This window comes from Telopea speciosissima, chromosome 1 (genome assembly GCF_018873765.1).
Source record: "Telopea speciosissima isolate NSW1024214 ecotype Mountain lineage chromosome 1, Tspe_v1, whole genome shotgun sequence".
In the NCBI taxonomy this organism is placed as follows: domain Eukaryota; kingdom Viridiplantae; phylum Streptophyta; class Magnoliopsida; order Proteales; family Proteaceae; genus Telopea; species Telopea speciosissima.
The window spans coordinates 572,232-599,950 of record NC_057916.1 but is presented as its reverse complement, the minus strand read 5'-3'; the positions used below and the strand labels follow the sequence as shown (position 1 = coordinate 599,950).

At 40.7% G+C, this 27,719-nt stretch overlaps 1 protein-coding gene across 1 annotated transcript in view; it reads right to left on the bottom strand.

Moving 5' to 3' along the window:
* The window catches only part of LOC122671681 (CHD3-type chromatin-remodeling factor CHR7-like), a 104,869-nt gene extending 80,831 nt beyond the window's left edge, over positions 1 to 24,038 (bottom strand). Inside the window, exons 1-7 of the mRNA XM_043869054.1 lie at positions 23,728 to 24,038; positions 22,824 to 22,999; positions 8,858 to 8,978; positions 8,356 to 8,509; positions 7,491 to 7,753; positions 7,221 to 7,315; positions 6,818 to 7,145 (exon numbers count right to left, since the gene is read on the bottom strand). Of these exons, the coding sequence (XP_043724989.1) occupies positions 6,818 to 7,145; positions 7,221 to 7,315; positions 7,491 to 7,753; positions 8,356 to 8,509; positions 8,858 to 8,978; positions 22,824 to 22,999; positions 23,728 to 24,028 (1,438 nt within the window). The 5' untranslated portion in view covers positions 24,029 to 24,038. The remainder of the gene's footprint in view (positions 1 to 6,817; positions 7,146 to 7,220; positions 7,316 to 7,490; positions 7,754 to 8,355; positions 8,510 to 8,857; positions 8,979 to 22,823; positions 23,000 to 23,727) is intronic.
* Positions 24,039 to 27,719: the final 3,681 nt, after the last annotated feature.

The following is a 27,719-nucleotide window of genomic DNA, read 5'->3' as shown; positions in this document are numbered from 1 at the left end:
CAGCTTATTTTTTGCTCCTCCAAGTAGTTAGATTCCCTCCAACAAATGTGCAATATCCGGATGTGGACTTCCTATCATCAGGACTGCCAGCCCAATCTGCATCAATGTATGCTTCTATCCGGAGATGGTTATGTAAAGAATACAAAGACTCCCTTTCCAGGAGAGGACTTGAGGTAACGGAGTATTCTGTATGTTGCTTCCAAATGAGAAGAGAGAGGATCATGCATGTATTGACTGACAACACTCACAGTAGATGTGATGTCTGGTCAAGTATGTGAGAGGTATATCAATACGCCAACCAACCTCTGATAGCTACCCATGTTCACTGGGTCACCTTCCTTACTCTTCAAATGTGTGTTGGGCTCAAGAGGGGTGTCTGCTGGTTTACACCCAAACATCCTTGTTTCACTCAATAGATCTAGGGTATATTTTCTATGCCCATAGTTGAATAGGCAACCTCAATCTCTAGAAAATATCTTAATCTCCCCAAATCTTTGACTTCAAATTCAATGCCCAAATATGTCTTCAGCTTCTCGATTTCATGTGCATCACTACCCGTGATCACTATGTCATCAACATAGACAATCAAAATGGTCTTGTTGTCCCATCCTTTTAACAAATAATGTATGGTCAGCATTGCTCTGCTTATACCCATAAGCAACCATAGCCTTATGGAATCGGCCAAACCAAGCCCTTGGTGACTACTTCAGACCGTAAAGAGCCTTCTTTAACTCACACACCTTTCCCTGAGTCTTTGAAGAGGTAAAGCCAGGAGGTATCTCCATGTAAACATCTTCTTCCAAATCTCCATGTAGGAATGCATTCTTCACATCAAGTTGTTAGAGTTCCCATCCACGATTCACAGCACAAGAGATGATAACCCACACAGTCTTCATCTTTGCTACAGGAGTAAAGGTCTCTTGATAGTCAATTCCTTAGGTTTGGGTAAACCCTTTGGCTACGAGTCTGGCTTTGTATCTTTCCACTGAGCCATCAGCCTTGTGCTTCACAACAAAGACCCATTTACAACCAACCGGTTTCTTTCCTAGTGGAGGACTTAGCAAATCCAAGGTCTGATTCTTCTCAAGGGCAAGCATTTCTTCATTCATTGCATCCTTCCATTTCTGTTCGGCTATTACTTCCTGCCAATTGTTAGGGATGGAAACAAAGGATAAAGAAGATACGAAAGCATGGAAAGCAGGAGTTAGAGAGTTGTATGACACAAAGTTGGAAAAAGGATGTTGTGTACAACTCCTTTTTGGTTTCCGAATAGCAATGGGTAAATCAAGACTGGGATCAGGAGGTGCCTTACCAGAAACATGACTAGGAGCAAGACTTAGAGCAGGAACAGATGCCGATTGTGAATGGTTGGTGGTGGTGGTCTCTTTGTACCAAGGACCGTCCAAAGGAAAATCAATTCCCCGAGTGTAAGTCTACACGTTAGTCTTTACATTATTCTCCCCTTGCACCTGTTGTTGTTGCTCAATCTGTCCCACTTCTTGTTCCTGACTTGTAACTCCATCTTCTAGTTCAACAAAGACACCCACTATAGTAGGTATCTCAATGTCCAGTGGCGCAATCAGAGGGACCTCTTCACCACTTAGAATCTCCCCCTGCAGAGGTACCGGCTGTTTAAAGTAAGCCTCAGACTCCCAGGAGACAACATCTATAGTGACAAACACCTTGCGTGTAGGAGGATGATAGCATCTATACCCTTTCTGGGTAGCTGAGTAGCCCAAAAAAACACACTGCAATCCTTTGTGATCAAACTTGCCGTGTACATGGTGATTCCTGGAAAACACGACACAGCCAAAGACCTTTGGAGGCACAACAAAAGTGGATTTTCCAACCAATATGTCCAAGGGACAGCAGCCACCTAAGACTCGAGAGGGAAGCCGATTGATAAAATAGGTGGTTGTAAGGACAGCATCACCCAAGAAGCGAGGAGGAACAGCCATAGTAAACATAAGAGAACGAGCAACCTCCAAGAGATGTCTGTTCTTGCGTTCAGCCACTCCATTCTGAGCAAGAGTACCAACATAAGAAGTCTGGTCTATGATTCCATGGCTGTCCAAATAGGAGCGAAAAGCACCATCCATATACTCTTTTCCATTATCTGAGCATAGAATCTTCACCTTGGCATCGAACTGGGTCTGGACTATTTTATGGAATAGAGTGAAACAAGTGAAGACATCACTTTTACTATGCATCAATTACACCCAAGTTGTCCGGCTAAAACAGTCAATGAAAGTGACAAACCATTTAAATCTAAAAGTAAAAATACATCGGGGAGGGCGACATACATCAAAATGTATCAAACCAAATGGCACATTGCTTCTATTATCAGAAATAGGAAAAATACTTCTAGTTTGCTTTCCCAAAGTGCAATCATCACAAGAAAATTTATGTTTATTACACCGTTTCACTAGACTAGGAAATAAAGCAGATAAAACTCCTATAAGAGGATAGCCCAAACAACAATGCCAATTATTCAACTCAAATAGTGCAGAATCAAAATCAGAAGATGCCAGCTGAGATGTCAAAGCTGCCTGGGAACTGTCAAGCACATACAGACCGCCAACTACTTTACCACACGCAATCGTACTATCCGTTGCCAAGTCCTGAAACAAACAATAGGTTGGAAAAAAGGTTACTTTACAGTTTAAATCCTTAGTTAGGCTACTAATGGAAAGCAAATTAGTAGTAAACTTTGGAACATGTAAGACAGAGGAAAGGCTAAGAGAGGAAGTGCACTGGACAGATCCCTTCCTCGAGATAGGAGAAAGTGACTCATCAGCAACACAAACCTTTTTATGACCAGAAAGAGGAAAATATTTGGAAAAAACAGATGAAGAACATGTCATATGATCGGTTGCCCCTGAATCAAGTACCCAAGAATCGGGCAGGACCGAGGTGCAGTTCCCACCAAATGAAATACCTGTGGAAGAAGATGAATTTGGGTTGGTAGGCAGAGACAAGGCCGAGGCAGCCATGGAAGGAGATATTGATGTCGAAGAAGATGTGTCCAATAGATTCATCATATCCCGAAGATTTTGCAATTCAGCCACAACTTGGGAAAGAGATTGATCAGCCTGTTCATCAGAAGTTGCCTGATGAGCACGGGTGTTACTAGTCCAATTGGAACCATCCTTCCCATGCCCGCGAGTGTCTGCAAGGCGACCATGAAGCTTCCAACAGCAGTCTTTGGTATGCCACTCCTTCCCACAGTGATCACTTTTAATGGCAGGGAGATCACCAGATGTCCGATCAGTACTAGCAGACCGGGAAGAATTTCCTCGGGAAGCTTGTGAACCCAAGATAAGAGTGAATCGTTCCTGAGTAACAGGATGAACCATGGTAGTACACCTACTATCCTCAGCCGAGAGAATCGCATAGGCCTACTCCAGAGATGGAAGTGGGTCATGATTCAAAATATTGGCACGGATCTGATCAAACTCAATATTGAGGCCAGCCAAAAAATCAAAAACATGTAAGCCATCCTCCCACTAACGGAAGGCCGTGGCATCAACATCGCAGGTGGCAGTGAATGTACCCAAAAAGTCAAACTACTACCACATAGTACACATGCTATTGTAATACTGAGACAGAGACAACTCCAACTGCTTGGTAGAGTGAATTTTCTGACGAAGCTCATAACATTGGGCAGCATTCCCAACCTGAGAATAGGTGTCCTTAGCTGTTTTCCAAATTTTCGCAGCCGAATCAAGAAGGAGATAGTGCCTGCCTTTATCTTGGTCCATGGAATTAACCAGATATGACATAACCTAGAAATTGAAGTTCATCCATCGATCCTATGCAGAACCAGTCTCTTCAGGCCTGACTTGAGTGCCCGTGATGTAGCCAGAGACACCACGGGAACCAATCGCAAATAAGCAGGAGCAAGATCATAATAAATAATTACTGCCATTCAACTTGATGGGATTCATCGGAAACGAATGAAGTCACGTTGCGACAAACCATCAGAACCAGATGAGACAGAAGTGATCTCAAAGTTTTCAGGCATGATGACTGGTAAAAAAACAAAAATAAATCCCCCAAAAAATTTAGAACATAAAGAGGGAAGGTGAATAACCCTCGGTGGGAGTCAACTCACCACCAAGGGTGGGTAATAAATCTCAGCAAGGAGGGAAAAAGCCTCTCGCAAGAGGAAAAAGAGAGGGGGAGAGGCATGCGTGCTGGAGGGGGTAGCGGAAGGTGGTGGAGAGGCTGGCGAAGCCCGACGGTGGTGGTGGAGGGGCTATCAAGGTCTGGCAAAGGTGACGGAGGTGGCGGGTGGTGGTAGAGAGCCTGGCGGAAGGTGGAAGAGGGCCTGCTGCTTGCGGTAGTGGTTGGCCTTGGGGCAGAATCACAATGGAGAAGAGAGAGAGACGGAGAGAAAAAAAAAAAAAGGAAAAAAACTCAATTCTCATATCTCCGGAATATTTTAGGCTCTGATGCCATATAGAATTCCGTGAATACTGGCTTGAGTCAGAGAGACTACAGCCATCTTTATTTATAATAAAGAGAAGAACATTCTGGAATGAGTACAAGGACAGAATTACCCTTATGACTATTCTACCCCTGAACCCATATTACAACAACTATTCACCACCATTGAAAAAAACAATTGTGAAATCATCCAACTCCAGTACTCTAGTCCCATAAATTATTTGTAACGCACTCAATACCTCATCTTCATCAAGTCTCCTTTTTATTAGACCCTTCATATGTATGGGAGACAAGAAAAACTTCCATGAGACTTTGACTGTATTAGAACCTCATCTTGATGTAAACAACTTATGATGTGTATTAATTGCAGTATGTCCCCATCCAATCAACCTCCTAATCTTGTTAATGGAATATGCTGTTCTTGCAAAAGCAAAACAAGAAACTGTAAAAAATTATGTCCTTGTTCTGGGCCATAAAATCCTAAACTTACTATTTCTTTTTTTCCTTCTTTTTGATATATAACAATTTTCTTAAAAAGAAGAGAAAGTTAAAACGATGCAACAACAACAACAGAAACTTGAAAATCAGGCGAATGACATGAACAAAAACAGCAAGCTACAGGGGAAAAGGTCCCAAGTGCAGAAACTGTCTTCAGCCAGCTTTAGGGAGATCATCACCTACACTATTAGCTGATACGAACCTCCATACAAATGATATGTACTCACTCGAGGGAAGGATCTAACCCTTCTTATGAGAAGTAGGATACCACCACGGACCCCATATTACAGCTTAGCCACTTGACCAAAGCTCTGTCACTTTCAACTATCAAATCCAACCACCCATTCGAAAACGAAAGGATATCTTTAATTCCTTAATAATCACCTTCAATTCAGCTATGATTGAGTTACTTTATTTTTTTGGTGAATAAAATTCTATTACCAAACCCCAAGAGGGGGCGGGAAAAGAAAGGGGGGATATACAAGGGGGGATAAGGGGGGGAAGCAAAGCTAAGGAGGAGGCTGCAAAGAAGAATCTAAACCCCAGTAAACAACAATATGCTTGTTCCTTGGGGTGTCAAAAATAGATCTACTAGGGATAAAACTGAGCTTAGAGGAAACATCAACAGAGATGGCTTTTCAAATAAGGTCGAAAGAACGAGACTTGGAGGTTCCTCTCCATCCAGATGTGGTGAATAGCAGCGCCAAACACAAGCTTTCCGACAGTGTCACAAATAGTAATGCCAGGGAAGGTCTTGACCAACCAGAGCCATTCTCTATCAAAGGGCAAGGGTATCCTGTAGCGAGGCCAAATGGTAGTGAGAGCTTTTTTCCAGATGGTGGAGGTAAAGGGGCAAGCGAAGAAAAGGTGGGCTCTATCCTCGGAACCAAACCAACAGAAGATGCACGAAGGGGAGACAGGGATTGTGCGGTGGAGAAGAAAGGCTTGGGTTGGGAGGCAGAGGCTAAGGGTTCTCCAGACCATGAGGTTATGGCGAGGGATGTGACCTTTGAACCAGACAAGGGAGTGCCACATTTTATTAATCAGCCAAGAGAAAGCCAAAATTGTATCACCATGATGATCTCCTACCTATAATAGCAGTTTCCAGGTTACCCTTGGAGCTACCATAACAGTTCAACAAGACGAAAATAGGTGGAGGAGACAACTGAAAGTGAGACCCTCATCCATGCATATACTTACAGTTTCTCTCTGCCCGGGACTCTTCATTCCCAATGGCACTGTATTTAACTCTTCCCACAGGTCCCTCCTTTTACTAGGCCTAAAACACCTGTTACGACCAACTCACTTCTCCTTTAAAAAAAAAAACAGATCTTAGATGCACCCTGAATTTTTCCATGATAGTTATGTTCCATACCATTAGGATCCCAAAGATGCACCTAAATCTGGATTACCAACCCATCTTGCTGGCCTTTGCCTGCATACCTGCCGCAGTCCATGACTCAACTGCCATGTTTAAATATCAAATTAAACTGTGTCATCTCCTATCCGGTGGAATGAGACTACTCATGATTATGGAACAGATCTTGAAGGACAGATAATAGTGAATACCAACATCACTATTACTTTGTCACATAACATGGGAAATTTCGCAGCCATTCAACATTTTCTGGGCAGAGAAATTGCAATTATCACCAAAGAAAACACACAAGAAAACCTAGATTATCACCAGAGCCAAGTTTCCAAAAAAATAAAAAAACAGGGAAATAAAATTGCCCAACACTTCATAGTAAGATATAAGCACCAGGAAAATATACATTCCTGTTTTCTGGCAGAAAAAAGGAAAAGCATAGTACAAAAAAATTATGTTCAGAAAGATTGTTGGATGTGTTCAAAGTCATGCTAATCAAACCTGCAATGTCCTTTGAATATTTCACTCCTCTAGGTGCACTGGATGTTTTATTTCTTTTAATCGAAGGCAGTCGGTGATATCTTCTTCTCTTATAAGTTACAGTTACTTTTGGTGTCACGGGACCAAGAGACCTCAATATTTTTTCCTGTCTAGTCTTAAGGAAATTCTGAACAGAAGCTTCATCAGAAAGCTCCCTGCCAGGGTCTTCTACTGGCTGACTAAACACTTTGACAGAGAATGATTCAGAATTCGTGCCCCCACAGTCATTTATTGCACCTGACCTTCCTGGAGATGGAAGCCCCAAACATGAGGCCTCTAAAACCTTTTCCTGCTCGCCAACAAAAATGTTAGGCTCATCTAGCAGGCCTTAAACATTAACATAACACACCATTACATTACTGACCGTTTGAAAAGAGGGTGCAAAGCATGTACTATGATCAATCATTAGCTTCTGAGAGTTCCCACTGGCCTCTTCATGGGCATTCATGACAGTGTCCCCTGCATTATATAATCATAGTTATCAATAACAAACACAAACATAACCAAACTATAACTCCAAGACTGAATAAAAGCACCACAAAACAAGCTGTGTAAGAGAAAGCTCATAAATAGGTTAGACTGCAAGCTAGTATTTGATTGATACACTGAATTAAATGGAAAAACTTCATACAACCTTCAATTGAACTGACAACATCCATAATGAGGAGATCCAATTTCTGATCAAAATTATCAAAATCATTTCCATCCAATCCAGCACTTTCAGTAACAGATAGGGATGTCACACGCTCTCCAATACAATTTCCAGGCAGACATAATGATTCATCATTTCCACTGCCTTGCATGGACCCACAATTACCATTACCGGTGCTCAGCTGAAATCTGCCATCAGGGACAGATGATCTGACAAGCAAATTTTGCCCCTCTGAATTGCTATCCCTAATAAAGATTACAACACAAGCATTAGCTATAAGGAAAAGACCAATTAAAAAACCAATCAAGAAAGCTTATCCTTTACAGCCCACCTTATTTTTGCCATGTCCAGGTGTGATTTAGAAATTCTGACCATAGGTAGGTAGGGTAAGGTATAGACAGGCCATCAAAGTTTTATTAAAAGTTCAACCAAATGCAGACACCACAAGATGCATGCCATTTGCTTGTCTGATCCATTTTTCAATAACCTGACTTTTCAAATTAATTTTCAGAGCTTCAATTCACCAAGCTGTAACTTGACATGTGAACAGGAGATCCTTGCAGCATCCTGTCCACAGAATTTGGGGCATAACATCACCAGCCATGCGGCAGATAAAGGACTGGACAGGCAAGCTTCCAAGGGTATACAGGAAACCATTCAACATTTTAGAAATCAAACAGAGGATAGTCACTGCTTTATCACTCACAAATATATGCATAGCAAGAAACTAATTATCGCAAATGAATTCACCAAAAAAGAATCATCTCAAATGAAAAACATTAGCAATCTTATGATAAAAGATTGAGATTATTCATAATAACAGAAGTACTTGTCATCCAAGACCTACAAGTTCAAGCTCATCAGCTGAATCGCATTTGCTTTCGTGCCATCCAAGCATCTTCCAGAACAACCATATAGTTCCGCAGGTCCTAGCGTGTTGTCAACACAGCTTGTTTTACATAGCACTTTCTCATCTCCTGACACACCAATGATTTTCTCCTCTGCAGAATTTGCCACACTTTAGGACTATTACATAAGACAACGGATACGAGGCAAAAATTGTCAATTTCATATTGAAGGCATGTTAAAAACAAGTCTAGTTCATGGTAAATCTTGAAGATATCTGGACTGAAGGTCATTCACTTTTTAACAAATCTGTGGAAGACCCAGAGTTCTTACAACAAAACCCTTCCAAGTTTCAACTTCAAACTGATAGAAATAAAAAATAATTTACCCTTTCAATGTCATAAAATCAGACTAATATAGAACAAGAAACATGAAACTGTTATTTTAATATGTCTGCATGTGTCCAGAACAGCAATTGACAGGAGATCAGAAATGTTATTTACCAACAGAGAATAGTTTCTTCGTGTTAGACCAATTAACCGCGTTCTTCTGCAGCTCTTTCACAACATATGTTGCATCAGAAATTGTTGATGCACCTTCAAGATTTTCCTTCCATTCATTACTCTGGGGAAAGAAAAAAAAGATAATACGTTCTCTGAACTAACAGAAGGATAACCCAAAAATCCCAAGCAGTAAAATGCCTGGAAGGCTGGAGAAAATAAGAAAATCACATGGCATACCACAGCAGCAACAACAACAACAACATTAAAAACTGTTACAAATTCTTATCCCAAAAGCTCGAGCTGTAAAGTAAGGGCCACAACAATGTATGTCAACACACAACACCCCCTCCCTCACACGTGCAGGACCACACACACACACACACACAGCTCTACATGTGACACCATCACGTGGCACCAAGGGAGCACATCGCGTAGAGGCATAACAACACATAACACAAACCCCTCGCACTTACCAGGGATCGAACACCCAATTTCCTGGCTCTTATACCATGTTACAACCACTTGTCCCAAAAGCTCAAGCTGGGTTAAGCAAGGGCCACAACAATGTGTATCAACACACAACAATAACAAATACTTATAAAGGAAAAAAGAAGCACACAAGGAGGAAACAGTGAGACAAACATAATACCAGGAAAAAAAATCAAATAACAAAACCATAAAAGGGAAAAAGGAACTGCATTTAACTAGATCATGAAAAAGCAAACAATTTTTGAGCCAACCATGCAATCATCAAATGACAATAATTGGATGAAAGCTACAAGCTATAAAACAAATAGAAGTCATATAAGTGACTAGAAAAGAAGAAAAAAATACGGAATAAGTGAACCTTAAGGTATTAAATTTCTAAACAGAATGACAAACAGCATCTTTAAATTTGACTGACCTCCTAAATGATTCAAAGTAAAGACTAAACTAACGCAAAGCAACACTTATAAACTCATTCATTGTAGTGGAGCATGCACAACTTCATACATCACAACCAACATTCATTTCACTCCTAAAAACACAAATATAATGAACGAAAGTAAATTTGTTTGTTCAACTTGCTTGATGTCTGTGGAAATCCTTGAATGTGGCTTGTGAACAATGTGTTCACAGCCTCTTTATTTATAACTAGATGAGGAACATTCCAGAATGGATCCAAATGACAATAAAACCCCTAGGACAGAATTACCCTTGTACCCATTGCATTACAACAATGTCAAATATTTGTAAATGCATTACCCTTAATATTGCATTATGAGAGATTGGTATGACTATAAACCCACCACCGAGTCTTGAATGGAAAAAATACATCAACTCAACATAGAAGTTGAGTTTTAAAAGATTGGTAATCAGGATGTAGTCCAGCTAGAAACTTAGCAACATGAAACTCAGTCCGCTGAAGCTTCAACTGCTCCAGATCAATAGTAAAAGGTTGGTGAACCTGAAGTTCTTCAAAATGCCCTTGTAATTGCTGAAGTATTCATTTAATGACTTGTCACCTTGTTTAAAACAGAACAATTTCGCATAAAGCTCATAAGTCTGAAATATTTTTATCCTGAGAGAAACTTTCCTTCAAATTATTCCAAACCCTCTTTGTAGTAGTGTGAAACATGACATTGGCAGTGTGGAAGTATTAGCGTTAGGGGGTGTGAAAGTTTTAGCGTTAGGGGCAGTTTGGTCTTTCTCTTTGTTTACTATCGGTTCTTGGGTCCTTTGTAATGTCTGTTGGTTGTAGGGGCATTATTGTCCTACTCTTTATTTTGATTTAATTATAAATAGAAGAGGGACAGACCAGCGGTAGAACATTCTGTTCTAGCCGCAGGTTCTCTCCCTCCCTTGGAACTTGCGTGTTTCACCTCCTCTCTTCTTCTCTTCTTCTTTCTCTGATTACTCTGGTCTGGTAATGTAGTCCTAGATAGGTAGGAGACCTACTAGGAGCCAAACAACCAGGATCTGTTAAGCTGCTGGTTTGATGGGGGCAAAATTGAGGTTTTAGGTCAATTTTAGGGTTAGAATTAGGATAATGGAAGTGTGTCTGATATGATAAAGCTAGGCATGTGTAGGGGAGTCTAATGAACTAGGTTTTGTGGGTTTTGGATGGGTAGAAGTATGTTAGATGGATTTGGGCAGCAACTAGGGTTAGGGTGAAACTAGGGTTTAGGATGGGAGTTTTAGGATGCGCTTGGGATCTAGTGTAAGGGGTGGTGAGAGGGGGCTGTGGTCCAATTATGGTTGACTTCTGATGATGGAATAATGCTGGACAGAATGTGGAGGTTTTAGAGTTTTAATGGATCTTTGGTTTTAATGATGGATGAGAAAGGTAGCAAGGATTGAGTGTTGGCAATGGGGATCGATGGGACTGGGTTTAGAGGGTTAGGAGAAGAAGGGGGATGATTGATGATATTAAACACTTACTTGGAGTTGCAGACTTGCAGGTCTTCAATGGCAGCAGCTTGAAGACAAGTAGCAGATCCTCCCGGTCTACAAGATGCAAGGAGTCAACTAGAGATCCACCAGTTCCTTCATCTTGATATGACTCACAAGGCAACACTCAACAGAACAGGACAACAGCAGCAATGGCAGCAAGCAAAAGTTTTTTTGTTTTTTTTTTAATTCTGAATTGTGGGGAAGCCTCCCACGAAATACTTTATTTATAATATGGCCAATGGCCTAAGACCTATTCAGTGTAGGAGTTTGATCACTAAGCTGACTCCTAATACAAGTCACTCACTCTATAGAAATCATGGAGGGGTGTGGGGACTAAAAACAACTTAAATAAAAAAGAATATTCCCTAAGCAACAAGAGAATAAAAATCACTTAAATTGGACCATGGTTTGAACAGGTTTTTTTTAAGTTTACAAATAGACTAAGTATGGAAACTACTAATGCAAAAATAAACTAAGGCTCTAAAACTTTGCCCTACTCCTAGGGCTGCTTCTTCTTCTTCTTCTTCTTGTGGATGTAGGCCCTTGGATCTGCATCATCTGGTTATAGGATTCTGGTGTTCTTAGAGCATCTATAACCAGATTAGAGTTCCTTCCTTGATCGAGACACCGTTTGTTTCTTCGTCTGATCAGCTAGCTTATGTGTTTACCAAGTCTCTATTAGCTCCTAGTTTTCGCTCTTGTTGTAAGTTGTAACAAGATGAGCATGGGTGATATATCTGCTTCAGCTTGAGGGGGAGTGTTGAAGTATTAGCGTTAGGGGCAGTTTGGTCTTTCTCTTTGTTTACTATCGGTTTTTGAGTCATTTATGATGTCGGTTGGTTGTAGGGGCATTATTGTCCTACTCTTTATTTGATTTAATTATAAACAGAAGAGGGACAGACCTGCGATAGAACATTTTGTTCTAGGCACAAGTTCTCTCCCCTATCTTGACTGTGTAATTTTCATGCATTCAGTCCTCACAAGCTGAGGGAAGCTGGATCTTTAGAATCAACAAGAGGATCGGTGGTAAGATATTTCATCTTCCCTTTAGCATGAATGTAGACTAGGACAGCTTGAGACCATAACATGTAGTTAGATACACCATTCAGTTTAATGTTGGCGATCTGAATATGAATATTATCCACGGGTACCTTAGGATCAGCCACATGCAAACAGGTAAAATTGGGATCAAGGAGAACATACAAATTATCAATCGAGGATGCTACTAACACAATCAGTCATAATACCACAGTAAAAAGAACAGCAGCAGCCGGCAGCAGTATAACTGTAAATCAGTGCCTTATAACCCAAAAAATAGGTGCTAATGAAGGAGCTGATAACAGCAGGTCAAATAGACCTGAAATTGCAGTCGAAGGAGTACCTGGTAGAGGGAACTCCAGAAGGATACAAACAATCCTCAAAAAATTGATAACATCAGCCGACTGGAGAAGAAGAAATCACAGATATCGAAAACTTGAAGAAGACCTTCAAAACTTCAAAAAGCAATAATCAGATGCATATGTACTGTAGTTTTGAACCAGATATCTTCAATAGCAGCAGTACACAGGTAGTAGAATGCCCTTGTTTAGCTTTGTATCATCATTAACTAGGGCAATAGGTAGTAGATAGGCAGCATAGGCTGCTGCAACCAGAATTGAAGGTAGTCCTTGAATGGACTATCAAAACAGCAGTGGAAACAAGGAGATTACTGGTGTTTAGAGCTCTAATACCATGTAACAATATCAGTAACAAAACAACAGTAATCACACAAGAGAAGGAGAGAAGAAGTGTTAGCAAAACAGATTTAATTAATGCTTAAGTGATCTCACTTGATCACCCAGCCCCTTTATTTATAATAAAAGAATTAGAATTAGTCAAAATCAAAGTAGGAATGCAACTCCTAATCAAAGTAGGAGTGCTACCCTTGCCTATTCCTATTAGGAATTCCTATTCCTATTAGGAATTCCTAATAGAGATCGGCTAAGGGGAAAAATACAGAAAAAGAGACAAAATAAAGTGTTAGCAAGGAGGAAAGGACCAGAATACCCCTACGGTATTCTGGCCTATATATTCTAACACTCCCCCTCAAGTTGGTGCAAAAATGTCACACATGCCCAACTTGGCTAGAAAAGGACGAAACACTTTGCCACTCAACCCCTTCGTGAACATATCAGCCAGCTGATCAGTAGACTTCACATAGGGAACACAGATTAGTCCAGCTTCAAGTTTCTCCTTGATGAAATGTCTGTCCACCTCCACATGTTTAGTACGATCATGTTGGATAGGATTATGAGCGATGTTTATGGCAGCCTTATTGTCACAATATAACATCATTGGAAGTTGGACAGCAACCCCAATATCTAGCAACAGCCCCTTAAGCCACAACAATTCACAGATACCATGAGCCATCGCACGGAATTCAGGCTCAGCACTGGACCTAGCCACCACATTCTGTTTTTTCTACGCCAGGTAACAAGGTTCCCACCTACAAAAGAGCAATATCCAGAGATGGAATTCCTATCACTTGAACCAGCGCAATCTGCATCAGTGTATGCTTCAACCTTCAGATGACCATTGGGAGATAAAAGTATTCCTTGTCCCGGAGCAGACTTCAAGTATCGTAAGATGCAAAGAACTACCTCCATATGAGAAGAATAAGGCTCATGCATAAACTGGCTGACCCTACTAACTGCAATAGCAATGTCTGGCCGAGTGTGAGATAGGTAGATAAGTTTACCCACCAACCGCTGATAACGACCTTTGCCAACCGGTGTGCCTACTTTCTCCTTGAGTCTTGTCGTAGCTTCAATGGGAGTGTCCGAAGGATGACACCCTAGCAGCCCAGTTTCAGACAGTAGATCCAGGACATACTTTCTTTGAGACAGAAATATGCCCTTTGAAGAGCGAGCAACCTCTATCCTTAGAAAATATTTCAGAGTCCCCAGATCCTTAATTTCAAACTCACGGCCAAGAAACAGCTTCAACTTTTTGATCTCATCACCATCATTGCCGGTCACTACAATATCATCAACATAGACTATGAGGAGAGTAACCCTATCACCCACACGTTTGATGAACAAGGTATGATCAGCATTGCTTTGCTGGTAGCCCACTGAAAGCATAGCCTTGTGAAATCTACCGAACCAAGCTCTAGGTGACTGCTTTAAGCCATAGAGTGCACGCTTCAGTTGACACACCTTACCCTTGGTAGCAGGACTTGAAAAACCTGGAGGAATGTCCATATATACTTCTTCCTTTAGTTCACCATGGAGGAAGGCATTCTTCACATCCAACTGCTGAAGATCACATCCAAGGTTCACTGCACAGGATAGCAATACCCTTACAGTATTGAGTTTTGCTACTGGTGCGAAAGTCTCCTGGTAGCCAATGCCATATGTCTGAGTGAAGCCTTTAGCAACTAGACGTGCCTTGTAGCGATCCACTGTACCATCTGCCTTCTGCTTGACCACAAACACCCATTTACAATCCACTGGTTTTTTTCCTGGAGGAAGAGCTACAAGATCCCACGTATTGTTTTTGTTCAATGCTCTCATTTCTTCCAACATTGCAACCTTCCACTTCCCATCTGTACATGCTTCCTGCCAATTTTTAGGAATGGAAACAGAAGAAAGGGAGGAAACAAAGGTACGAAAAGAAGGAGAAAGAGAACTATAAGAAACAAAACGGGAAATGGGATGTAAAGTGCAGGTCCTGGTACCTTTGCGATGTGCAATGGGTAGATCAGAAGAGGAAGGCTCACCAAGAGAAGGAGGATCTGGATCCTGAGTCGGCAACTGGATGGGTATCGGTGCTGCAGTGGACTGATTCTGCCCTTTGTTAGAACATCTCCGGTTATAAGTGAGAATGGCGGAATTGTCAATGGTCCTCTGAAAGTTACGAATGGTCCTTTGTAGTGGAGTCAGCTCCCCCTGAATAGGAATATTACCACCACTTGGTTCCATGATTGGATTCCCCTCAAGTGAAGGGACAGCAGCCTTAAGAGCCTAGGCAGCAGTCACAGGAGGCTGGGCAGCAGCCACGGGAGGCTGGACAGCAGCCTCGAGGGGCTGGACAGCAACCACGGGAGGCTGGGCGGCAGCAGGGGATGGTTGGTCAGTAATTATAGGTGATGAAGGAAGGGGAAACCCAAGAGTATGAACCACATCTTCACCAGAACTCTCCCCCTGAAGAGGTGGAGAAGAATAATAGGAAAGGGTTTCATGAAAAATCACATCCATACTGACCATAGTACGACGGGTAGGAGGGTGGTAACACTTGTAACCTTTCTGGGTTGGAGAATAACCCAAAAAAATACACCTTAACCCACGGGGTTCAAGCTTGCCAGGGGACTTAGTATCCCTAGCATAACAGACGCAGCCAAAGACCTCGGGAGGTACCACAAAGGAGGAATCGCCAAGTAAAATGTCAAATGGGCTACGAGAATCCAGAACCCGTGAAGGTAACCTATTAATAAGGTAAGCTGCAGTGAGAACAGCATCACCCCAATATTGGGATGGAACATGTCGAGCAAACATTAATGCTCTGGCCACTTCCAATAAGTGGCGGTTCTTCCGTTCAGCCACACCATTTTAGGCCGGGGTATCAACACAACTAGTCTGATGTATAATCCCATGATCAGCAAAGTACTTTTAAAATTTGGATTCCGTATACTCAGTTCCATTATCACTCCGTAAAACCTTAAGAGTGGCCTGGAACTGGGTCTGGATCATTTTATGAAAATGTTGAAAGCAAGAAAAAACCTGATTTTTAGTGTGAAGAAGATAAACCCAAGTATTTCGAGAATGACAATCAATAAATGAGACAAACCAACGATGGCCAGAAATAGAGGTTTTACGACTAGGTCCCCAAACATCCGAATGCACCAAATGAAAGCAAGAAGAACTCCTTTTATTTGAAAGAGAATAAGTTGCACGTGTCTGTTTGGCCAGAACACAAGCCTCACAAAAAAAGTTATCCTTATTACATTTGGTGACCAAAGATGGAAATAAATGTGCTAAAATGCCTAATGGAGGGTAACCTAATCTAGAGTGCCATTGATAAAGTTCAGAAGAGACCAAGGAGTTCTGAGGTAGTGGAGAAGGTACTGGTGGAGAGAGACGGCCATCAGCAAGCAGATACAGACCACCGTGTACTTCCATAGTTGTTATGGTGTCGCCATGGCGCCATGGCGTCCTGGCGCTGGGAGAGGTGGCATATCGAGCTACGCCATGGTGGATGTAAATATATCGTTCGATATGTCTTCCATGGCGTCGCCATGGACGCCATACCACGATATGTTGGCATATCAGTCGATATTTGTACATATAAAAGTTAGATTTAAATTATTTTTTTTTAACCATTTAATAGCTTAGATGCTTTTTTATTAATGTCTATTGGAGGTGTAAACAATAAACATATTACCCTAATAATTGGGGGGAAATAGAAATCGCAAAAGGCTAAACAGTTCGAGACTTCGATGTTGAGAGGAGAGAGTCGAGACGGAGGAAGTGAGGAAGAGTTCGTGAGACGAGATTCCAGCGAAGCTTCCTGCAACTCTCGGCAAGATTCTTCACCCTTCGAAGTTGCGAACATCTCCGACAACCTCCAGGACTCCATTCCGGTAAGTTTTTATTATTTTGTAATTTGTATTTTTGTTTAATTTGGTTCTTCTTCCTCCTCCCAGTCCTCTGCAACTCGATTTTTGAGTTCAGTTCTTCTCCTCCCAACAGTCCTCTTCTTCTTCTAATCTTAACTTCTTCTTCTTCAGTTCTTCTCCTCCCAGCCTCCGGTAATGATTAGTGATTACAGCCAGTAGCAGATAGTATCATTTTTTTTTTATTTTTTTTCCTTCTTGTCTTGCACACCACACATACTGTGATTACACACAGAGACAGGGAGAGAGTTGAGAGACGAAGGGGGCATTTATTTGATTAGTACTTAGTAGTCCCCTCGGTTTTTTTTTTTTTTTTTCTCTCTTTTCTTCTTCGCAACTGCTTGTACAGTGGGAGATAGTCGAGAGATAGTCGAGAGACAGAGGGGGGCCTCTCGGTTTTTTTTTTCTCTTTTTTTTTTCTTCTTCGCAACCTCTTTGTTCAGTCTCTGTAAATAGGGACTCAGGGAGATAGTCGAGACTCGAAAGACAAAGGAGAGCCTCTCGGTTTTTTTCTTTTTCTTTTTTTTTCCTTCTTCGCAACTGCTTGTACAGGGAGATAGTCGAGAGACAGAAGGGGAGGGGGGAGGGATTTATTCTAGTTAAAGCCATAGTACTCTGTTTTTTTTTCTTTTTTCTTCTTCTTGCCTTGCAGTTGCAGGCTTGCTTTCAATTATTTGATAGGTTAATCTATATTTTCAATTTTTCATACTTTCATATACACTAATGGATATTAGTTACACTTTCATGAATTAAACCATAGTGGCATAGTATATTAGTAGTAGTGTAGTACACTTTCATGTTGATTTTTTATGTTATAGGACATATATTATAGCATACTTAATGACATTAAAAATAGAGAAAACAAAAAATTACACATGGTCGACATGCTTGCCATGGCGGGCGACATGTCGATATATCGACGTGACACCCTTCCATCGACTTGAATCGCCGTGACAACTATGTGTACTTCACCCAATCCAATCGTCTTCCCAGATGCCAGATCCTGAAAAACACACTGGGAAGGAAAAAAAGTTACCTTGCAGTTAAGATCACGAGTAATACTACTAATGGAAAGTAGGTTAGTAGTAAAATTAGGAATATGTAAAACAGAAGACAAAGGAAGGGTGGAAGTGCAGTTGATGATTCCTTTTCCAGATATGGAAGAAAGGGAACCATCAGCCACTTTGACCTTGTCTTTCCCAGAAGTGGGAGAATATCGATGAAATAAGCTAGAAGAACCAGTCATGTGATCTGTAGCCCCGGAATCAATGATCTAGGGATGGGATGCCACAGAAGCACAATGACCACCAAATGGGATACCTGACCGGGCAAAATGTGAACCTGAAGTAGCAGAGGAATTGGCAGTAGCAGCGGAAGTAGTATAGGCAGCAGCAGCGGAAGACCTTAGCACACGTAGGAAGTCCTGTAGATCGTCCTGGGATAGAACAATGTCTGTAGTCGGGGCTGTAGGAACAGTTTCAGATTGATTGGCCTTACCTTTCGGTTTCTTCTTGGCAGCCCGCTTGGCTTCAAAGTCAGCTGGTTTCCCATGAAGCTTCCAACACTTGTCCTTGGTGTGATAAGGCTTGTGACAATGGTCACAATTAACAGGGCCCGAAGGAGAACCACCAATAGAAAAAGTACCAACAGGGGCAGCAAGAGCTTGGGCAGCAGTTTGGAGAGCCGATCTGTCAGAAACAGGAGGATGTAACATAGCAGCCCTGCGGTTTTCTTCTGAAGAGACCAGGGCATAAGACTGTTCAAGTGTGGGAAAAGGAGAATGGCCCAACACCTGAACACGAATCTGGTCATACTCAACATTCAACCCGGCCAGGAAGTCATAAACCCTGATTTTGTCAACATGTTTTTTATATGCAGCTATGTTGGTAGGTGTATCAGGGTGATAATCCGAAAAATGGTCCAATTGTTGCCAAAGGCTGTGGAGAGTGGCATAATACTTAGAGAGTTAATTCCCCCCGAGTAGTATGAAGGACCTTTTTACGAAGTTCATAAACCTGAGCATCATTACCAAGCTGTCCATATGTCTCATTACAGGCAAACCAAATCTGAGAAGCCATATCAAGGAGAAGAAATCCCTGTGCAAGGTCGGAATTCATAGAGCCAAACAAATAGGACATAAGAATACCATTGTTGGCAAGCCATCTAGTCAGGGCAGCACCAGGAGCAGTCGGCATAGGTATAGAGCCATCAATGTGGCCAGTGAGGCCACGGCCAGCAATAGCAAAAGATGCAGATCTAGACCACAGCAAATAGTTTCTGCCATTGAATTTGATAGGGTTAGGATGAAGATCACAATAATCTGATTTATCATGGCTACCCTGATCAGAGGTGGCAGTCGAAGTAGCAGTGGAGTCACTCATAGTGCCGAGAAGGGCTGTTGTGCAGAGAAGTCCCAAAAAAAAGTAAGGCAAGGGCTGAGAGCAAAGCCGAATGCCCCTCTGTGATGAGAAACACACCTCCAAAAAAGGCAGCAGCAATAGAGGAGTCCTCCCCAAGATCGACGGTGTTAGGGTTTTGGAAAAAAAACCCAAAAAAGGAGAAATCGATGTGGGGAGGGGAACCCAAAAACCTTGCTGCAGATGAAGCCTGTTGAATCTGTCCAAGAGCCTACAGGGAATGGCTTTGAAGAAGAAAGAAATCCAAAAGAAACAGCAACCACAAGCAGCCCTAATCCCAATATCGATAATGCTCAAGGTTTTGTTGTAGAAAAACCCTGAAAGTAAGAGATCGAATGGGAGAAGGAGGCTTCAGCACCTGTATGAAGCCTGAGAACAGCAGTCCAGTGTCGCAGAAGGGCTCCAATATAGGGAGAAACAGTCCCAATAAACTCAGGGCCTGATCTTCAAAAAAAAAAGTGGAAACCCCAATTACCGCAAGAGAGAACCAGCAGCAGCCATCGAACAGGAAAATTAGGTCATGGAAAAGGGAAAAAAAGAGGTGGAATAGGGCAGCAACTAGATCATCTGATCACCTCTGCAGTGCTGCCCTTAGAGAGGGAGAAGAAGAAGGAGAACGGGGAGAAAAAAAAATCGAGAGAAGGGAAAGAGAAGAGAAAAACGATGGGAGGGTGGGAGGTTTTGAAAACAGGTCAGAGATATCGTGGCTCTGATGCCATGTTAGCAAAACAGATTTAATTAATGCTTAAGTGATCTCACTTGATCACCCAGCCCCTTTATTTATAATAAAAGAATTACAATTAGTCAAAATCAAAGTAGGAATGCAACTCCTAATCAAAGTAGGAGTGCTACCCTTGCCTATTCCTATTAGGAATTCCTAATAGAGATCGGCTAAGGGGAAAAATACAGAAAAAGAGACAAAATAAAATGTTAGCAAGGAGGAAAGGACCAGAATACCCCTACGGTATTCTGGCCAATATATTCTAACAAGAAGAAAGAGGCGAGACTGCTAAAGGAGGAAAATCGATACTTCTGCAGTCTCCCCTCACTGCTCTTATATAATCAATAAACAAGCTACAGGAAAGTAATTCCTTGTCAAGTAAAAAAAGGAAAATAGAAGTCTAGACTAATTAGGAAAGAAGAAATCTAGCGTAACTAGAAGAGAAATAAACTAAAGAGAAAGTAAACAGGAATCCAGCCACGATAGGGACACTCCCCCTATCATGGTGCAAAATAAAGTGTACCCCCACAGTACAACAGGTCCAATCTTTAACATCGTACTTCTTAACCCTCTACTTTCAAAACTTGTTCGTTCATTAATTTTCTTACAATAACTTCACTCTCATTAATTTCCATCCCTCCATATGGAAAAGAAAAAGGTTAGAATAGAATTTTATTTTAATATGAGATAAATTCTGGTTTGGAATAATAGATAAAGATGAGACAAGTTCAACACACTTCATCATGTCGATCAAGGGGAGTTTTATTTCATATTATTTAGCAACCTGATTGCATTTTCATTTCATTTCAATCTTTTAATTTAATTGGCAACCATTTGTGCTAAAAAGTAAAAATATTTTATGAGAAAAAAGATCTCTATACACGACTATACCTGTGCGAGAAATTGTAAATGCTATCAAAATTTTACAAACTTGAAAACCTATTGAAGTTCATCGATTGAAATTTTATTAACAATCAATTGGATGGGATATCCTTTTCTGCAATCAGATTTTATCCACATTTGACTGATTCAGTAAATTGTTAGTATTCATTTTAAATAAAAATTCTATATACAGATGAAAAAATTATTTTTTGATTGTGAAAAGTGTTTTACAGCATAGATTTGTTAAGCAAATAGTATGACATTCCTACATAAGTTACAATTATATTTTTTCGATAATTTTACTAAGAAAAGAAAAATCTATAGCATAATATCCGCATCAAAAACTAGTTGAATATCCATCCTACCAAATGATAATTATAGCTACGCCCCTACACAGGTGAAAAGGAAAGTTGAGGAGATAGAAAAGACAAACTAATAATTCACTTGTTATTCTCTTAGAATCCACCAACAACTCTCAGGCCCCGTTTGTTTGATGGGGACTTAGGTGTGGTGGGAGAATTGGGGTGGGAAAGTGCTGATGTGGCACTTCAAAATCCCACCTCAACCTTGTTTGTTTAACCTGGGGTGAAATTACAAAAGCTTAGGGAACAGTATTAAATGCTTTGTCTGCTGACATGGCATTTGAAAATCCCACCCCTTTGCTATCCAAAGTCCCACAAAAAAACAAAGGGCTTTGGTTACTGTTCATGGGGAAAGTAAAAATCCCACCCCTGTTTCCCAACCCACTACACTATGGGACCCAGTCCCACAACATTCCCATCCCATCCTCCCCGTCAAACAAACAGGGCCTCAAGGAATCCATTATAAGGTGTACTAAATCAACCCAGCTTCAAAATATAAAATACACCAAGTAGGCATGAGCAGGGCCCGCATAAAAGATAAAAGAAAACTACAATTCCAATAGCAATTCAACTGAGGATCATGATCTTTTAGCACTCTTTCCCCCCCCCTTTTTTTAGTAACAGATTTTTTTTGTTTGTCATCAAAAAGTGACCACCATGAAAGATACTACAAGTTGCAAAATATTACAGCCCTTTGGTACAAACAATTGAATCACACTTCAGCTGTTAGAGACATCACAACCCAGTGACCCACAACATGGGCATGAAACTCTACAGTAATTGATCAGGACCTGAATACACAAAATCCTGCAAGCCCTCCTCTCGAGCAAGCTAACCTGCAAGGTGTTAATAGATCTAATTCTCCAAGAGAAACAGATCATCCTGAATAATTCTTATGGTCTAGAGTCTAGACCACTTGATAAAAGGAAAAGAAGGGTGGGTTTATCTTTACTTTTTTGGCTGGGAAATTACGCTTAGGCTGAAAAGGTGGGGTTGAGCTTTGGTTGACACCTAGGATGACTCTGTGATGTAGAGAGCATAAAGACAGCCTCTAGATAATCGACATAAGCAGCACCATGGTCAAGTCTGTGGCACCAAGAGACATAAAATCAATAATAAAGCCCTCATCATCCCAAAAAGCACAACAATGATTGTGATCCTCTGTGAACCGAAGGGCTGCCATGACATTGAGCTCAAGGGCTGGAGATTGATATGCCGAATCCAGGCATGGTGAAAACCTCTCTTCAGACCAAAATTTAGGGCCTTGATTTAGGCCAATCCTATGGCCCAAATTCTCTTCTTTGAGTCAGTATGAAGAGCTCTGCATCAAAAACCTCATCATAGCAGGCATGGGAACAACAAATTGAGCCAAGGGCTCAAACCAAAAGAGTGCATACAACACACAAATACGCATCATAAGGATCTATACAAAATTCTAACTTTTTACATACAAGAAATGATTATTTTCCAAATTAATACAACATAGAGTAGTGCTTACATGGGTTAGCCACCAAGGAGAAGCAACTTCAGGCCTAATTTGTAAGGATATCTCTAATGCTGCACTCTTAAGTCCTACAACATTCTTGTCTTTCACATCACGCAAAACACCATCATGCCATTCCTTCCACCATGACAAGTTCTGCTCAAAAACGGCTCCAAGTGGAAGTCGATCCTCTGCATTATATTCAGTACAAAAGGGAAGGGATGGAAGTTAAATCAAATGGTAAAAGAAATAATCACTTTAAATACAAACAACAAGATGAAGGCATCAAAGGCAAATGAGTGATACAAACATCTAGGAAAAAAATGTCAACTTGAAGAAAAATCAGACCCGTGTAGAATATACAAACCCAAGGAAGCTTCCTCATGCTATCATATTTGTTGTCATCAAATGCTGTATGAGTATGATACATAGCGTAAGTTATAGCCTAATCAAATCTTATATACAGAAGCCATGAAGTACATGGAACATGTCTCGCGTTCTCACTCTATATAAGAAATAAATGTTTATTTCTTGAAGAGATTGACACACAATACTTCTTGAGACCGAAAGAAACTGAAACTTTTTTTTCCTCTTTTTAATTTAGGTTTATACCAATGCATAGCGCCTATTTTCAAGGTCGTGTAGACCACCTGAACAAACGCAATGGAAGAATCGTGTCGTGATGTACCCCTTTATCGTATAAAGCTTGTTAGAGTTATCTCTGTTTCGTTGTTCTCAGAAACTTAAACATTAAAGGTTTTATACTAATGCATAAAATGCATTCAACGTCGCGTAGACCAATGCATCGATGTTGGATTATTTGAGCATGAGATGAGAATCACACTGAAGTCAACACATAAAGAGTAGCTAGACGCATTCGCTAGAGCAAACGCAATGGAAAAATCGTAACATGACGCACCGATGTCGAAGAGAATGCCCTTTATCGTCTTAATCTGGTTAGTGTTGTCTCTGTTTCTTCGCTCTCGGATGGAGCTCTTCCAGTCGCGCCTGAGAAGGAACTTGACCTCGTCGAGTGAAACCCACTCACAGTCTCCGTCCTCATAATGGACTTTGCATCTATGATCACCGATGGTCTCGATGACCTCTGCAGGATACCATTTCCGATCTCCATCCCAGTAGACGACGATATGGTCTCCAACAGATACGCGGTGAAGAGGAAGATGACCAAGATTATGAGGGGAAGCGGAAGAAGGTGCCATGAAAGATGAACAACGATTTGCAGAAGACGGACGGGCGGGAGCAGTGGCGTGATGTGTCTTATCGAGTATACAGTCGGTACTGTTCAAAAAATGGCGCCATTGGTTGAGTCATGGATTCATGGATGACAATGTCGATGCGGTGTATGTTAGCTCCAATCAGTCGCCCCTATATGTGAAAGTATTCAGAAAAGATAAACCCACCCATTAGGGGAACTGTAAACCCACTTTTAGATTGTTAGAACTCAGACAGAGAAAGTAATGGAAATTCTAGGCCAAAGCCTTCCAACGCGTAAGATCCAACCAAGATCCAACCATTGAAACAATAGACCACGTATTAATCCCACTAATTTAGTAGTCAGGATCTCATGTGTAAAGGGCAAATAATCGGTACAGGAGGGGGTAAGCTAGTATTTAGAAAGAATAATATTAGAGAAAATTTCTCACTCCCCTAAACTTCAATTTGGATCGGCACCAGGGACCGTGCTCTGTTAGTTAATACAAAAACGTGAACGGCTAAAGGAAGAGTTCTAAACACGTTTAGAATGCAAATCCCTTTTTTTGAATTTAAAAAAAAAATAACGGTAACTACAAAACCTATTTCAAAAGCTATAGCCCATTTTCCAAAATCCCATTTCAAAATCGTTGTAATACCTTCTTGGTTGGTTTTAATGTATGTTTTTTTTCCCATAAAAAAAAAAGAGGCAAATTTCATGGACCCCCCCTATAACTATTCGAAAAAGTAAGTACACCTTAAATTCCGTCAAAATGTCAACCTTTCCCCTGACGTTAAGCAAGGTTACCCCCTAAAATTAAAATATCGATTTTACCCTTTTAGTAATTTTTATTCCATCATCTTCCCAAATCGAACTGTGAAACCCATTTCCCCTTCTTCTCCTTCTTCTCCTTCTGCTGTTTCTTCCACCGCCACCCCCTCCAGCCCTCCTTCTCTTGCGTCCCTGCAACCCCGCCACCACCCTCTCCAGTCTCCTCCACCTTTTTCCTTTGCTTCATTCTCTGCAACTATTTTTTCAAATATGCACTCTCTACAAACATCTACATCCAGTTTTAAATAGATAACAAAACAACGGATAATTAAACCCTTATGTGAACGGAATTAGGGTTCATGTTATGATGACAACGACCAGGAAAGTGTACACATCCAGGGACATAGATTGAATAAAAGAGGAAGTCGTTTTCCATTGGACTGTAAAACGAACCAAAAGCACAGAATAATTTTAAATGACTTAACCAAAAATCGATGGAGAAAAAAGAAAAGGAAGGAGGAAAGGAGAGTTCATCCTAAACGTAAAAACAAAACAAAAAAAAATATTTATAGGAAAGGAGAGAGGAAATACCTCACCACAAACATCTTCACATATATCATCCGTCTTCTTAGAACTATAATAACCTCCTTCAGGCATCATGAACACCCAATTGAAGAGAAAACAGAAAGTTCTGTGAATCCATACACACTTAATCAAAGACCAATCTGCCTCTCTATTCTCCTCTCTCTCTCTCTCCTCTGCAAACTGAGAAAGTTGAAACCAGATCAAAGTTGAAATATCGCAAAAAAGTCGAGAACCAATACCTTAATGATGATGAAATTGTTTCAAGAATCATTGCCAGAAGCCGTGGAAACTCTCTGCAACCTACTATAGAACTCGATCTACAAAGCTTTACTCATTGCTGTTACGGTTCCCCTTTCTGTTCCTGTTGAATCGATTCCTTGTGGTTCTTTGGTATTGAGAAGAAGATAAAGAAGCGATAAAGATTCGAGAACGAATCGATCTTTTGTAGTTCTTGAATTCAAAAGCTTTTGGTATAGGATTGTTAGGGTTAGAGAGGGCGGGGGAGGTTAGGGGGCGGTGCTATTGCTCACCGCCGGCGACGCTCTCTAATTTGTATTTGGGATATTGGGGATTTAACCTTAAGGGTATAATAGGAAGTTCATCCTATGGTAAATGTACTTTCGCCATTATAAAAGATTTAACAACCACTTAACTGCACAGACCTAACAGAGTGGATTAAGTTGAAATAAAAATATAACATAAGAGTAATCTGTGATATTTTTGCAAAATTTAAGATGTACTTGCCTTTTCGAATAGTTATAGGGGGTGTCCGTTAAATTTGCCCAAAAAAAAAAAACCCATTTCCAAAACCACTTCTCCTTCAGTTCAAAAAACAAACCATTTCAATTCCCAACGACCCAACCCCTCATTTCCCCCCAAAAATCAATTAAGAAAGACCTACAGATTACGTACCTTCCTTTGTATTCCCAAAGTGTACCGATTACCGATAGGATACATGCTTTAAATTTTTTTTTTAAAAAGTCATAATTAAAAGTAAATTACTAAAACCGTAAAACAAGCATGTTGAGTTTTTTTTTTTTATACTTAAAATTAGAGGTAATTATTGATTATGCCCATATATTGCTTTTTTTTTTTGTCATATTGTTCAAATTTAAACGTTTAAAACACATATTGTCCGTTTTCGTTTTTTTGTCATTCTTGGCATATTTGATCATATTTTTTACCGTGTTCACGTTTTGATTTGTTTAAAATACATCTGTTTCGAACACCGTTTTTTTGCCATTCCCGTTTTAACTAACAGAAGGACCATGCTGTTGAGACATAAGCGGGAATGACTGTCTTACCCCGTCCTGAGCGCCTTGAGTGGGGGTAGGGCGGTATTTTCCACCTTGCCGTGTCTTTTACCTCTAATTACCCCAAAAAAATGAACTCTTACTTCTACTTCCCCGGTTGTTTTAAAATGACTAAATTACCTTTAAATTTTCACCTCTTAACTGGTACTCTCTTCCTAATTTTTGTTTCTTTTTTCAACTAACAATTTTTTTTTATTCCTTCTTCTTTTCTCCGCTGAAAGCTGTTGGAGGAACCACCCCCTCCTCCTTTGATTGCACTGTCATCACCACCCCGTTTTAACCTGCAAGGCTGCAACCCGCCCCCCCTCTCCTCTTACCTCTCCTCCCCTGCCTCCCCAGCTCACCCGAACCCAACCCCTGTTATAGATTCCTTTTCTTTGTTTCCAAATTCAGCCCTTCTCTTCAATTCTCCCATGGCTTTTTTTCTCTCTCTTTCTCTCACGCTAGGTATCCCCACTTCCTTCATTTATTTATTTATTTCTTTTAGGGTAAAGTACACATCACCTCCTGGTTTCCAAACAAAACTCAGATCATCCTCTGGTTTTTGAAAAAACTCAAATCACCCCCAGGTTTAGACCCCAATATGACAAATTAGTCCTTACTGTTAGTTTTATGCTGTTAAGTTATGATGTCAGTCAGTTAAATAAATTTAAATCCCTAAACTATTCTTGACCAACGTTGAAGATGAAGGAAGGGTAGTATTGTAAATTTAATTATAATGTTTTAGTACAAGGGTAAAGTAGTCATTTCACACCAATAATTAACAGCAGACTAACAACGTTACTGTAGAAGGGGTGATTTAAGTTTTTTAAAAAACCAACGGGTGATCTGAATTTCGTTGAAAATCAAGGGGTGACGTGTAATTTACCCTTTCTTTTATACATGCTGCAAACGAAACCAAATCCAAACGCTCTCTATGCATGCTATTTCCTATTTATATCTATCACTTACATCCTCGCTTCTCTTTCTCCCTTCTTTGTTTCCACCTTCAAATTTTCTCTTTTTAGGATAAATTACACGTCATCCCTT